This window comes from Glandiceps talaboti, chromosome 3 (assembly GCF_964340395.1).
Source record: "Glandiceps talaboti chromosome 3, keGlaTala1.1, whole genome shotgun sequence".
In the NCBI taxonomy this organism is placed as follows: Eukaryota; Metazoa; Hemichordata; class Enteropneusta; family Spengelidae; genus Glandiceps; species Glandiceps talaboti.
In genome coordinates, this window is record NC_135551.1 from 8,780,879 (window position 1) to 8,793,461 (window position 12,583).

Genomic DNA, 12,583 nt, shown 5'->3' on the forward strand with positions numbered 1-12,583 from the left:
TTGTATCATGGTTCTAAAACACTTATTATATATATTTATCTTGTTGTTACCGCCAATTTATGTTTTCCCATAGGACCCATAAAGTTATTTGTGCTGAAGGAGTTACACTGACAGGTACAGGATCCATGTGCCCAGAGACATGAGATACTTGGTACAAGACATTTTTTCACCTTGTGTACGTGATGATGGAGGTATATTTACCAACCTTCCTATGTTATTTGTGAAACTTAGAATAAGTGAATATAATGATTTTTTTCATACTGTTTACGTAATGTAAGTTACATTAAGTTACATGTTCTGTGTCTTAAAAACAATCATGTATACTGATTCATTTTATCCCCTGTAGTTCGTATTTTAAATGATTCGTAATTTGTTTTGGCGTTTGAGCGTATATGTACATATTTACCACTTTCTATTCATATCCACACTGTTCGTGTTTTAACCGAGCTACGTATAACCAAAGCGAATTCCATTGTATAATTTTATACTTATGGCAATAAATTAAAGTTAATAATAATGTGCATGCTCACGACCGAAATGCGTCAGTGAACATATTCCTTAGAGAAGAAATGAGAGACCAGACACTAGGAGTGCTAATGACACATGGCATGGCGAGTATTGTCCCATTTTCTCATTCTACCCACTGAACCACACACATGTATCACTGACCTGATGGTAGCCAAGAGAACGTTGCTCGGAAGGCAGACTTGAAAACACAATTTGAAGGGTATCCGACATTCCACACTTATCAAAGCCTTGTATCTAGAAGTCGGGACATATATATGATACCACATAATGTAGACAATTAAAACAATCAATTAGTTATATGCGCTTTGTATCAGTGTGAGTGATTCATAAAACACATATCAATGATGTGTGGTATTTAATGCCGACACTGTACAGGAATCTATTTCGATGACGAAAATGATTATTTACATCATTCCACAAATCAAGGCTTAATGGATTGAAAAAAAACACGCCACCAACAGTAAAGGATTCAGAATTAAATTATTTGAAATTTGTGTATAAAGTCTAGAGAAGATTCTTTGTATTTTATTTCAGAAGATCCAGTTATCGACACTTTCCTTTTGCTTTGTCAATATTCTTCTTTGTAATCACCGTTTAATGTACATGAACATCAGACATTTAGGGCCAGTTTGTACCATGAAATGATTAACCTTTCATCCATTTGAACAAATAAATATAATATTCTATATATCTATCAAGACTTTTAATCTCTTTCAAGTTAAACTTACTCGTTAGGCGTTATCGATTCTTTATACTTTATTAAATATGTTAAGCTAATACAGTAGACATGTACTAGATAAAAGCAGTGTACAAATGCAGCATTTCGTGAAATGCTCATCGTACATGAACATAATGCACATCTAGACATTCAATTATAGTACTTATTAATCAATATGTTACATGAAATAAAGGTGACAGGAGCTAAGACTAAGTTTATTTGTTTCTAAGTTGAGAATGTAAGTTTAGTCATATTCAATTTTATTTCATGCAGAATAGGTGATAGTGTGTGTTTATTGTTAATCATTCACATGTACGTCAAGGTGTCAACTAACAGCAGAGCAGTGATGCATTCTTACATACATGCTACTATGTGTGATTCTGCAGGAACGTCAACATTTTCAATAGTACCTCTTCACCATGATCAGCTGATCGCTTCGGGATGGTGTCTGTAAGGAATAAGATTTGCATATCTTGAATAAAAAATTAATCGAGTAAGTACTAAGAATGGCCAGAATGGACTGATAATCAGAAGATATCGGATTCCGTATTTTGATTCCGAGTATTGCACTCCTGTTTGAAGAAATGTACATAAATGTAAGGAGAGTGCACGTGCACATTTGTTAAACTGTCATATTCTCGAAACTCACAGATGTCATCTTTGTTGATATTGTAGTTCAGTTCACACGAACAATTAAAATAGTAAATGGTATACTGATCATGTAAAGTATGAACATTTTATCTGTATGTGGAAGAAAGAGAAGAGGGGCGACAGGGAGACAGACAGGCAGGCTGACAGACATACAGACGGAGATAAACAGCTAGACAGATAGACGGACACGGAGAGAGACGGGGAGTTTTGTAGGTGTTGTCATTACGGCTGTACGATTAACTTGTATTAATAATGTGTTGAATATTGAATAATTTTAGTAATTTAACCATTAGCATAAGACGCACACTCAAATTCCATATAATTAGGGATAATTACATTTAAGAGGTATGTCTGCTATGTGAAAGCTCTAGGTCAGGGTTATGAATTCCAATATATAAAGGCAGTCAGTCTACATCTGGTATGTATATATGTATGTGTTTTTATTGTGTGTGTGTGTGTGTGTGTGTGTGTGTGTGTGTGTGTGTGTGTGTGTGTGTGTGAAATATTAATGACACGCATACATTACATAGAAAGCGAGATAATCGAATTCGTGTGGTTTTGACGACAGCTACTTAAATGTACTTACTGGAAATCTCTTCGTCGCAAAAGTCTGGATCTTCATCATGAAAACTGAATGGTCTAGACCAAGTACAATCGTGTCGACCGTTACATATCATATCAGCTGTAGCACAAGTATTTGGAGATTCCAAGCACTGGATTCCAATGGTACCATGGTCTTGACACGCTGAATGTAAAACAAAGAAAACAGAGGGGTGGGGACATATTTCTTTGATTTGAATTATTACTATGTTAAAATTTCCCACAACTTAACAACACTGTATTTTTGCCATTTAAATTTGTCATGTATGCCTATCAGTGACACAGAACAAGATTTATTTCTCTACCCACTGGTCTCAATCAATATATTTCCTCCTTACTTGTGAAGTAGTTCGGTCGAAGAGAAGAGGAAATCTTATACTTTTTGGCAATTTCTAATTGCTAGACAGTAACATGATAATACTATGCAATTTCACCGTATGATACATTGCAAACGAAAAATCATATTAGAAAAATCAAAAAGTACTTTTAAAAGGTATCAAATACCGGTTATATGAATCAATAGGTATGAACATCATTACATATGCTGATAGTGCAATCAAGCGCCAAAATGAAATGTATTTTACAGCTAAGCCAACATTTACGTAAATTTGCACACTGTACTATAGAGGTTAAGGCTACATTGCTTATAAACTTTTGCTCGAATATGTACTGCTTACAGCTGTGGTCATTGTACGATAAGAAGCGTCTTAACAACCTTAGAGTTGGTTAAAACAATGCTTTACGCATTCTCATGGGTTACTCGCGTGATTGCGGCGCCAATCTAATGTTTTTACAGCACACAATCCCCACATTTGGAGCTCTTAGACGTAAACTGATGTACAACTTTTTTGAACGTATTGGAAACGGTCATAATAGTTTAATTGCAGCAGTGCTCAATTCCTATACAATCCTCTATTCAGGGATTCATAAATTGTATAGAAATTTGTTTATTTTTAAATGCTTTTATTTGTTCATGTGTATATTTGTCAATTTATCTTCTTAAAGGCCTACTTGTTTTAAAATGCTATTTTTTATGTATAATTTTTATCTATGGGATGTTTATGAGCGTTTTAGCGTTCTTTTCTCCCCCCGAAATAAAAATAAAGTTTAATAATAATAATAATAATAATAATAATAATAATAATAATAATGATGATGACAACATTCACTTATAATCACCATAGTGTAAGTATTCTAGTCTAACACAGACTGTTCTAGTTGTTTAACTATCTTTTAGATATAAATTATGATATATAGCACATTACTCATAAGTGATAAGCCAACCATTACAGCAGCAATATACATGATACATGGGTATATACTTTAAGGTTTGGAAAAGCAAAAAAAACACCCCCCCCCCCCCAGAAAAAAAAAGTTACCAAGTTTTTCTATGTTAAAAAACTTAGTAGAGATATATTACTTACCAACAAGACCAAACTGTGTTAATATATCAACAAATGCTTGGTTAAATGTTACTTCTACTGCAGCCCCTGGACAATATATATAAAACATGTTCTTGGTTTAGTAATAAACAAGAAGACACTACTTTGATAAAAATTTCAAGACAATTACTTTGTCGTTGGTTAAATTCCCACCAGCTGATAATCAGGAGTGTACGATTAATAGCGTAACGCCAGGTGTGTTCTGAACTTGCTTGACGTTTATAACAGTTTACGTACTTCCATGCGTCTGATCGCATAGTGGAGTGTGTTCTTCTGGGACTTCTTATAATCTACCGTTAGGGGAAGAGGATATGTAAGTTTTATTTTTGAGTATACTTTTACTCCAAATTGAGGGCGAGTATTGTAATTATATAATGTGTGTGTATTTCTGTGTGTGTGTTTCCTCATCAGTTTTTTCTCAACAGGTGGGTTTACATTTCAAACGAAATTTGGAGCGGGGGGGGGGGGGGCAGGTATGTGTTGTGTGTGCCTGATGCTGCTGTTTACATCATGAATCACATACAGCACAGCCACTATGGAAACAGTGACTGTGTTATAGTCTCAGTGATGGTCTGAGGTTTATCTTAATATGTCATTTAGTCGAAACTGCATGCCTCCAGTGCATCCCATGTAAAAACTGTAACGTAATGACAGAGAACTACATACCAGCCCACACCTCCATCAAAAATCCTCGATGTTGATTAAACGAGTCGCTGGTGAATGATAGTTCTAACCGACCAGTCGATAATTCGGTCTTTGTCTGGTAATGTCCGCCACACGTTTGCTGGATTCGGTTGATTTTGACAGTGTCACAACAGCACTCCAAGTCAAACAAGAGAAATTGCACGGAAATGACGGTTCCAACGTTGGTCATAATATTTGTAATACAGTCTACGTTTGGAGCGTAGTCACTTGGGTAATTTGGTGAGCCAATAATCAAAGATTCGCCATCTTCCAATTGATAATCCTGTCCACACGTAGCACTTGTACGGGAAGCTATGTGCATAACGAAAACATTAGAAAGAATATGGTGGTAGTGATCACTTGTACTCGTACTGTATTTGTACTAGAATACCGTTCTTCAGTGGATCACCAGTACTACATAATTACTAAGGCTGCGATAGGAATTTACGGTGAGTGGGTGTGTGTGTGTGGGGGGGGGGGGGGCGAAGAATGGGGCCACGAAAAAAATGAGGGCTCAAAGGGGGTCATGAAAATTGTGATGGTCTGAAGGGGGGGGGGGTGATATTTGGCTCACGATTTGAACCAAATCAAACCCCATGAGCTGTCGTTGAACGAGTAAAATTAGAACAGTTTCTCTCGGCTTCCCCGCAATACCTTCTACGACCTATATTCAAATTGGGTGACCACCATGTGAATGCATTTGTTTATGTCTTCCCCTGTCTGTCTGTCTGTCTGTCTGTCTGTCTGTCTAGATCTCTCGCTATGGGGTATTGGAGACAATTTTAAGTACTCTATTGGCTTTCGATAATGTGTATGGTTTGATATGGCACTAAATGGCCTCCCATATGTTCTTATTTTAAGTGTTTACTGTCCCCCTCCCACGCCCTTCCCACTAGCTATCATTGGGGATGCTGTTTCTGCCCTGACTCAAGATTGAAAGATATAACCCTGCCGACTAGCTCTTATAGCCTAATGTGAGACCTTTTTCGCAAAGCCCACATGTATTTGTAAAGAAGTCTGTTCTTGTTATGTATGGACGCTGAAGTTGATTTTCCCTGTTTTATGTAGTGTACCATAATGTACATCTCTGAATTGGAGCAGCGTAAGGGTGCTGTATAATTACACATTAAAATATGTGTAGCCGGGAAGCAGGTGGGGATGGGGGGGGGGGGGTACGGAAATTATTGGGTTCATTTTAGGGGGTCATGACATTTTTTTGAGTGAGAATGGGGTCGCTCCCGACATAAATTCTGACCCTAGCCTATATTTAATAATTTTTACCTTGTTAAAGTTTACATATACTAGTCATGGATCGGATTTGCTGTTTAATCATATTTGTATTATAGTCTTAATTATCATAATAGCATTGTGACGTAATTATTTGCTCTTCAACACTGGAAAGCACAAGAATCAATTAAAACAATGTAGCTGCACATTACAGAGAGTACATTTACAAAATCATAGACAAATAAAAGACTATTCCACTGCAAGTTTGTTAAAGAATTCTACCACCTACCTGCTATCCAAACCCTTAGATTGAAACCTTGATAGCCAACAGACCCATCACTTGTAAATGTCACTCTGAGAAAATTGGAAGGTACTTCAATTTCTTCATCCGGAGTCTCACCACATACGATTCCATTGCCGTTGATTGACAGATGATCACAGCAACATTCCAAATCAAAAGCAGTGATTTGGTAGAAGAGATTTCCTTCATTATCGCCCTCAACGGCCACACAGGTTGTAGTGTTAGAATTCGAGTCATACATATCAGGATAATTTGGTGAAGTAATTATCTGCTCTTCACCAGGAGAAAGAACAATTCGGTGATCACATGTATCAATTGGTATAGTTTCTGTACAGGAAGGAATTCGAAGGTAAAATAGTATTAACAGTTAAGAATGGTCATTTCTGCTTTAATTTTATATCATAAAACTCAGTGGATATGATAATGCCCTCTACAAGTCATTCAAAGTCACGTATATTTCGCTTCGGGAACACGGGATATTTGTAGTTTCTGTAATGCGACATACTCCACTGCATTAACCAAACATCCGTAGATGTAAATGTTACTAAAACAACACGATAAATTGTGCTAACCATGAACCAAGAGGTATTAATCGGGATATAAAGACTATTTGGTATCACAATAGAGACGTATGTACGCACGCGCGCACAAACACACTCATACATATACACACACAAACGCGTGCACGCACACGCACAAATTTAAGGATGAGATGCAGGTTCGTTGGTGAATTTTGGCCTTTTTTTTTTTTGCTCATTATGAAGCTTCATGGTATGTGCCATCATTTGGTTAAAAGATTTTTTGAAAATCGTTCATTTTTTCCATTAATAAATTTGAAATGAAAAAACTCTAACGCTATATGTGTTTTATATGGTTTCATTCCTGAATGTTTATGTACAAAGATTTGCATACATAAAGAAGATTGACAGAAACGTTGATTACAGAAGTGTCTTTTCATATGCAAATGAGCCATAGCTAGTAGGCCTCTGTGCAATGACTGACGTGACATTATCTCTTAGCTGTGTTGTTGTACAAAACCAATCAAACTCGGTAAATTTGGTTATAACCAATAAAAAGTAAAAAAAATACCTCCTTTGAACCTGGACTTATGCACCTTGATTTTGACCAGTGCATCGGCTAAAAACGTTACAGTGAAGCGGCCTACACTGCACTACAGCCGCACAGTCGCTTGTAAACTGTTACTCCTTTCCTAAATGGTACTTACAAGTTACATACAACGCGTAGGGGGAGAGGGGGGGGGTATGACATTGCTACCGATTTCATAAGAATATCGCCAATCCCTATAATAACGTCATTGTTCTGTATTAGGACCGTTATAGACAAGAATAAAACCATTTAGGAAAGGAATAACAGTTTACAAGCGACTGTGACTACACTAGTCTACAGCCTTCAAGTGTACCCGACGCGATGTATTAGATGACGGTTTTCAAGTACCATGCATGTAAAAAAAAAAACATACAAATCTCGAATATCTAACAGTATTGCAGGCTAATTGTTTTAGCCGATCGAAAAAAATTGATGTTTACAAAAATAAAACGATTTAATCAACACGTTGGCGCATCGAAAATGAACCACGCTATCTTCGAGACTTGAGAGTTCACGTCAGATGCGTGACATTGCATCGGCGATTTCCGGGTATTACATTTCTGTTTCTGTAAGATTCACAGAACGTGGCCGTAGACTAGCTTTGAACTTTCGCGTTGGTGGATTTTGACAATGTCCTCTTCACATACTATATTATATTATTAGGGTTAAGGTCCTATAAATTGAGTGTGGCAACCACACACTAACGATCGGCTTATCACGGCTCGATCCTTCGTGAACTTTCGAGACACGTCGACACCGAGTCACATGTACTGTAGTAGTATACGTGCGTTGCGTTGTTTATTTGCGTCTACGATGAGGCTGTCTGAACGTAAACGGCAAAGAATTTGGCACCGAGCGATCCTCAAGGCTATTAAAGTTATAAAATGGAGATTTTGAAGGTACAAGTAGTTTAAATAAATGAGGTAATGTCTACTACGACTCCGAGTATCATAAAACGTCACTCGCAGTGGAAGAAAAACTGTTGACGTGAGTTCAAGTACCATTATTTATACCGTAGTTTTGTAACACTCCTTACAATTTGTATAACATTCCCGATGTCGTACGGTGTCGTGGTGTGGAAATTTGATTTCAGGGAAAGGATTAACTTTTTTTATTGTGTGTCTTCAACGAAACACCAACAACGTAGCAATGCCTAATACATGAGCAGGAATATGGAACGTAGCCCATATTCGAATCAAAACACGAACACCAACTGCGTAGAGCAAGAGCTTCGAATCCAAACCAGAAAGTATACTATGTAATGTCGAGAACGGCACGCGTACCGTATTAAAAGATTAAACCAAAGTCTCCACCCGTAGATGAATAATATATGACATGACACCTTTATCGCGGGAAACAAACACGTTTCTATCTGTAGCATTTCATGACCCTCCTAAAATACCCGATTTTCTTCATGTCTGTAGCAAAGCAACGTACACAACCAAATGGCAAGGATTGAGTAACATATTTGCAAGTCACAGAAAACAGCTGTTGCAATGTCTGTCGAATTTGAAAGCTTTTGTCGGGCGGAAGGAGTCCAATTGTGTTAATTAGCATTTTTCTACGTTCTTTATTTTGTATACTGTGTGAAGTTCAAAGCTATTTAACTTTGCGTCAGAACGTCCCAGCTGCGTCAAATTTGGAGACAATACTCGGAGACAGTGTGTCGAAAAAACGTTCCTCCGGATTGTTTAGTTTTTGAGGGAATCAAGAGATATTGCGTTGAGAAGTGTGAAAAGCGGTAATTTATGCAAAAAACACAAAAATACAACTTTGGATGATTATAACAAGACAATGAGAGACAAAATAAAAAATCCGGAGGAACGTTTTTTTGTTTATGTACATAGCTTTCATTTGAAGTCGAAAAGAGGACTATATTCAACTGTTTGTAAAAGTTAAATAGCTTTAAGTGAAAATCGTCAAAAAACACAGTTTTTGGGTACAGATCAATAATATGGTTAAAAATGTAAAAAATCACCACAGAAACCACAACTTCATACAAAGACTCGACATAATTAATGAAAAAAATGGTATATTTATCTTGTCTTTACTGTGAAATGTGATGGAGGAAAAATGAGCTAACGAACCTGCATCTCAACCTTAAATTACTATGTCACCGTTAGTGTTTTCTTAAAAGACCCTGGCCTTCATACCTGGTATCCAAACCCGTAGATTGAATTAATAAGTCAAGTTTCTAGTGTTAGGTTGTTTTCCGTTATTTCCTACAGTAATGACTACGTGGAGTTTGACTGGGAGTAACACTGGAAGTCGGCTGTACACGGTAACCTTCAGCCACCTAGACAGGTCACATGGGGTATGTTTTCTAGCTATTCCCAAAGATCTAGTACGGCCTCGAAACATTTTGTAGTTAATTAGCTTAATTTTAGTGTATAAAAAGGGGAGACTTTCCGAGATTTCGTTAGTCAACCTGGGGACTCACTGGATGCTGTAATTTCGGGGAGAGAGTACTCAATACTCTCGCGATTCCGTAGCCGACTTCTCTTCGCTCACTGACCCGGTAAGCTACACTCGTTAGCCCGCCTGTCTGGTTCGGTACAATGTGACAGTGGTAGCTGATGCACGAGTTGCGAGTTGTATAGTGGGAAACTGGGCGTTGTCAATGCAAAACTAGACATCTCTCCCTGACGTACCAAACTGCTACCTTGTATTCATCCTGTAGTTTGAAATAAAAGTGAGAGATAGTCTGAAACGTACTTGCTGTGCGTTCTACTCGTTAAGTGTAATTTATTGGAGTGCGAGACGTTAACCTTGCTGCGATCCCCGCTCGCTGCATACTTACTGGATAGATATACGTAGACTTGGACCCACATGGTTATTTGGGATTAGAATAAGTTCTCTCTCGGTAAACAAATAGCACGCACGGGGCTCGAGTGCGACATTGGTATTGAGAAATGACATGTTTCCATTGGTTGCTATGTACATTTACATTCTAGTCTAGTTTCCAGTTTTTAAACTTCATGCATATCCAGTCTAGTTAAGGTTGTAACGATCGCACATATTCCTGTGCTCCCTCATATTTCGTTAATATAAACATGATTACGTTGTTGCATCCCCACGTGATTTAGTTTAAAAGGTCTGGTGATAGAGTCCAGGTTGGACATTGCAATTGGACATCGTCAAAACAGTTGTACCAAGGAATACTAATGAATGGTGACGACAGCTCGTCATTAGTAGTGACATGCGCTGTTTGCGCTAAAGAGGGGGGGGGGGGGTTGAACCATAATTAACAATTTTCATCAGGGCCTTGACTAGACTGGATATGCATGAGGTTTAAGTCTGTCTGGAAACTAGACTATTTATATTCATGCTTTCATTGGTTACTATGTACATTTGTATTCATGTTTTTGACCTCTATATGTTCGTATTCGTACTAGGTTCTTATTGGTAAACTTCAATTCATCATGTGTTTGTGTTTTGTAAACATTCAATGACGTTGGACAATGACGTTGGACTTTAATAAGTTCTTAAAGAACTATTGTATTATCCATGAATCTTACCGTATTCTTTTGTTGTACTGACTTTGTCTACTTTACGGTGGAATTGACCGACGACCAACAAACCAACATACCAATTAAAACGAGTTTGTATTAGTAAATAATAGTGTTTTATTGCTGAATTATTTTTGTATTCTTAAATCTTATTCATCAACTTAATTTAAATTTGTCAAATTTTACATTACATTCAGTTTTGGAAAATCGATGATTACAAGATACAATCTTTTGGTTTCCTAACGTTTATTTTGCGTGTGAATATGAACCCCAATGAGCTGATAATTTCTCAAACGATAAAGGGTATTTTATCACACATATGACATAATGCCATGACAAGATATTTCGAGTTCTTCAGTGGACTTGATGTTTTCGCCAGGTGTTAATGGCGTCACGTGATTAATGACCAACTGATGGCACGATCGTATGGTGTGAAACCTGTAATCCCAATCTCAGTTCATTGTCTCTACTCCTTTCAGATACATATTGCATCCGCTCCTGTAACTTCCAGTGTAGGTCCCTAGTCTCTTTATGCATTATCTACTCTGTGTCCATGAATGTTCTGCGACCGCTGATTTCATGTCATTTCTATTAATTCCCTATCACTGCATTCCGTACGAGTTTATTAGATTTCAGTAAATATATTATTGTCATCTGTATAATTATGTTTTTCAGCAATTGAGTAATATGTTAAGAATATTATAAATGCGTTAATATCTGGTATATAATTTATGTAAGCCTTATATTGACAGCAAAGTCATAATTCTAATGAATCATTGTCATAAGCAATGCGTTTTAGTAATTAGGTATGTCATAAGAATATAAGTTTCAGATTCTGTATGATTTGGTATATCAATTGATCGATGATGATAAAACTCTTGCATATCTTAAAAAGTGATTTACGTCTCAATTCTTATGAGCCAAAAGGTGCATTCAAATTTATATCCAGCACAGAAGAACATACAATTTTTTATTTGCACGGCTTTTATAACTGCAGCATTGAGTAGGATCTCGGATGCAGTTGATTACTACACAACAAGGACATCAAAACATATCAAAGCACTTGTCAAAAATATCGAATGTTATAACGCTTAAATGTACGTTCTGCTGATCTTATTATAATTGCAGCGGAACTTGGATATACATTGGGCGTACATTTGAAAGTTAATGTACACTGTGGAGATGCTTTGAAAGACTGGCACGACGAGCATAAAAACCAGGCTTGTATTCAACAAACATCGGCTATCTCGGAAGTGGCATTCAACAATTATCCTCCATCTCGGCATCGCCTGTCCCACCATCACCAGAAGCTTTTATTGTATCACATAAACACCCCAAAGCTCTCTTCCCAGCCCTACGTCCACAGACGCAGTAAGTAATCAGAACAAGGAGGAGACCGACACCGATGACAGCCGCTGCAGCAGCACCTATTAGGATCACGTCCACCATGTTGACAATGATTTTATATTAGGTATACAAGTCAGCGTATGCCTGGGTAACAAATATAAAATGGAATAAATAAGCAAAAGGAAGTACATATGTAAAAGAACTGGTTGTATGTTTACAATACAGTATACGATATTATGGAAAGTTTGGAAAAATAATGTTATTTCATTTGTGCTGGAATTATAGCCGTGATTGACAAATAACTAATTATTTGAATATAATTTAACTATAATTATAATAATCGTAATCATATATTAATCATTATCGGTCGGAAATCTTTGACTTTGTTTTCACTATCACAAAGTATTGTATCATTCCGCCAACAGTAACAAAGTTATTAATGCAAAATATAGTGCGATGAAGTCTAACG

General features: G+C 37.0%; 1 protein-coding gene across 1 annotated transcript; it reads right to left on the reverse strand.

Moving 5' to 3' along the window:
- Nucleotides 1-1,614: 1,614 nt before the first annotated feature.
- Nucleotides 1,615-12,216, reverse strand: LOC144432998 (CUB domain-containing protein 2-like). Its single transcript, XM_078121311.1, has 6 exons — nucleotides 12,066-12,216; nucleotides 6,140-6,478; nucleotides 4,606-4,935; nucleotides 3,922-3,987; nucleotides 2,484-2,642; nucleotides 1,615-1,694 (listed from the first exon to the last, which is right to left on the reverse strand). Exons 1-6 carry the CDS (start codon nucleotides 12,214-12,216, stop codon nucleotides 1,615-1,617), a joined length of 1,125 nt encoding a protein of 374 aa, XP_077977437.1.
- Nucleotides 12,217-12,583: the final 367 nt, after the last annotated feature.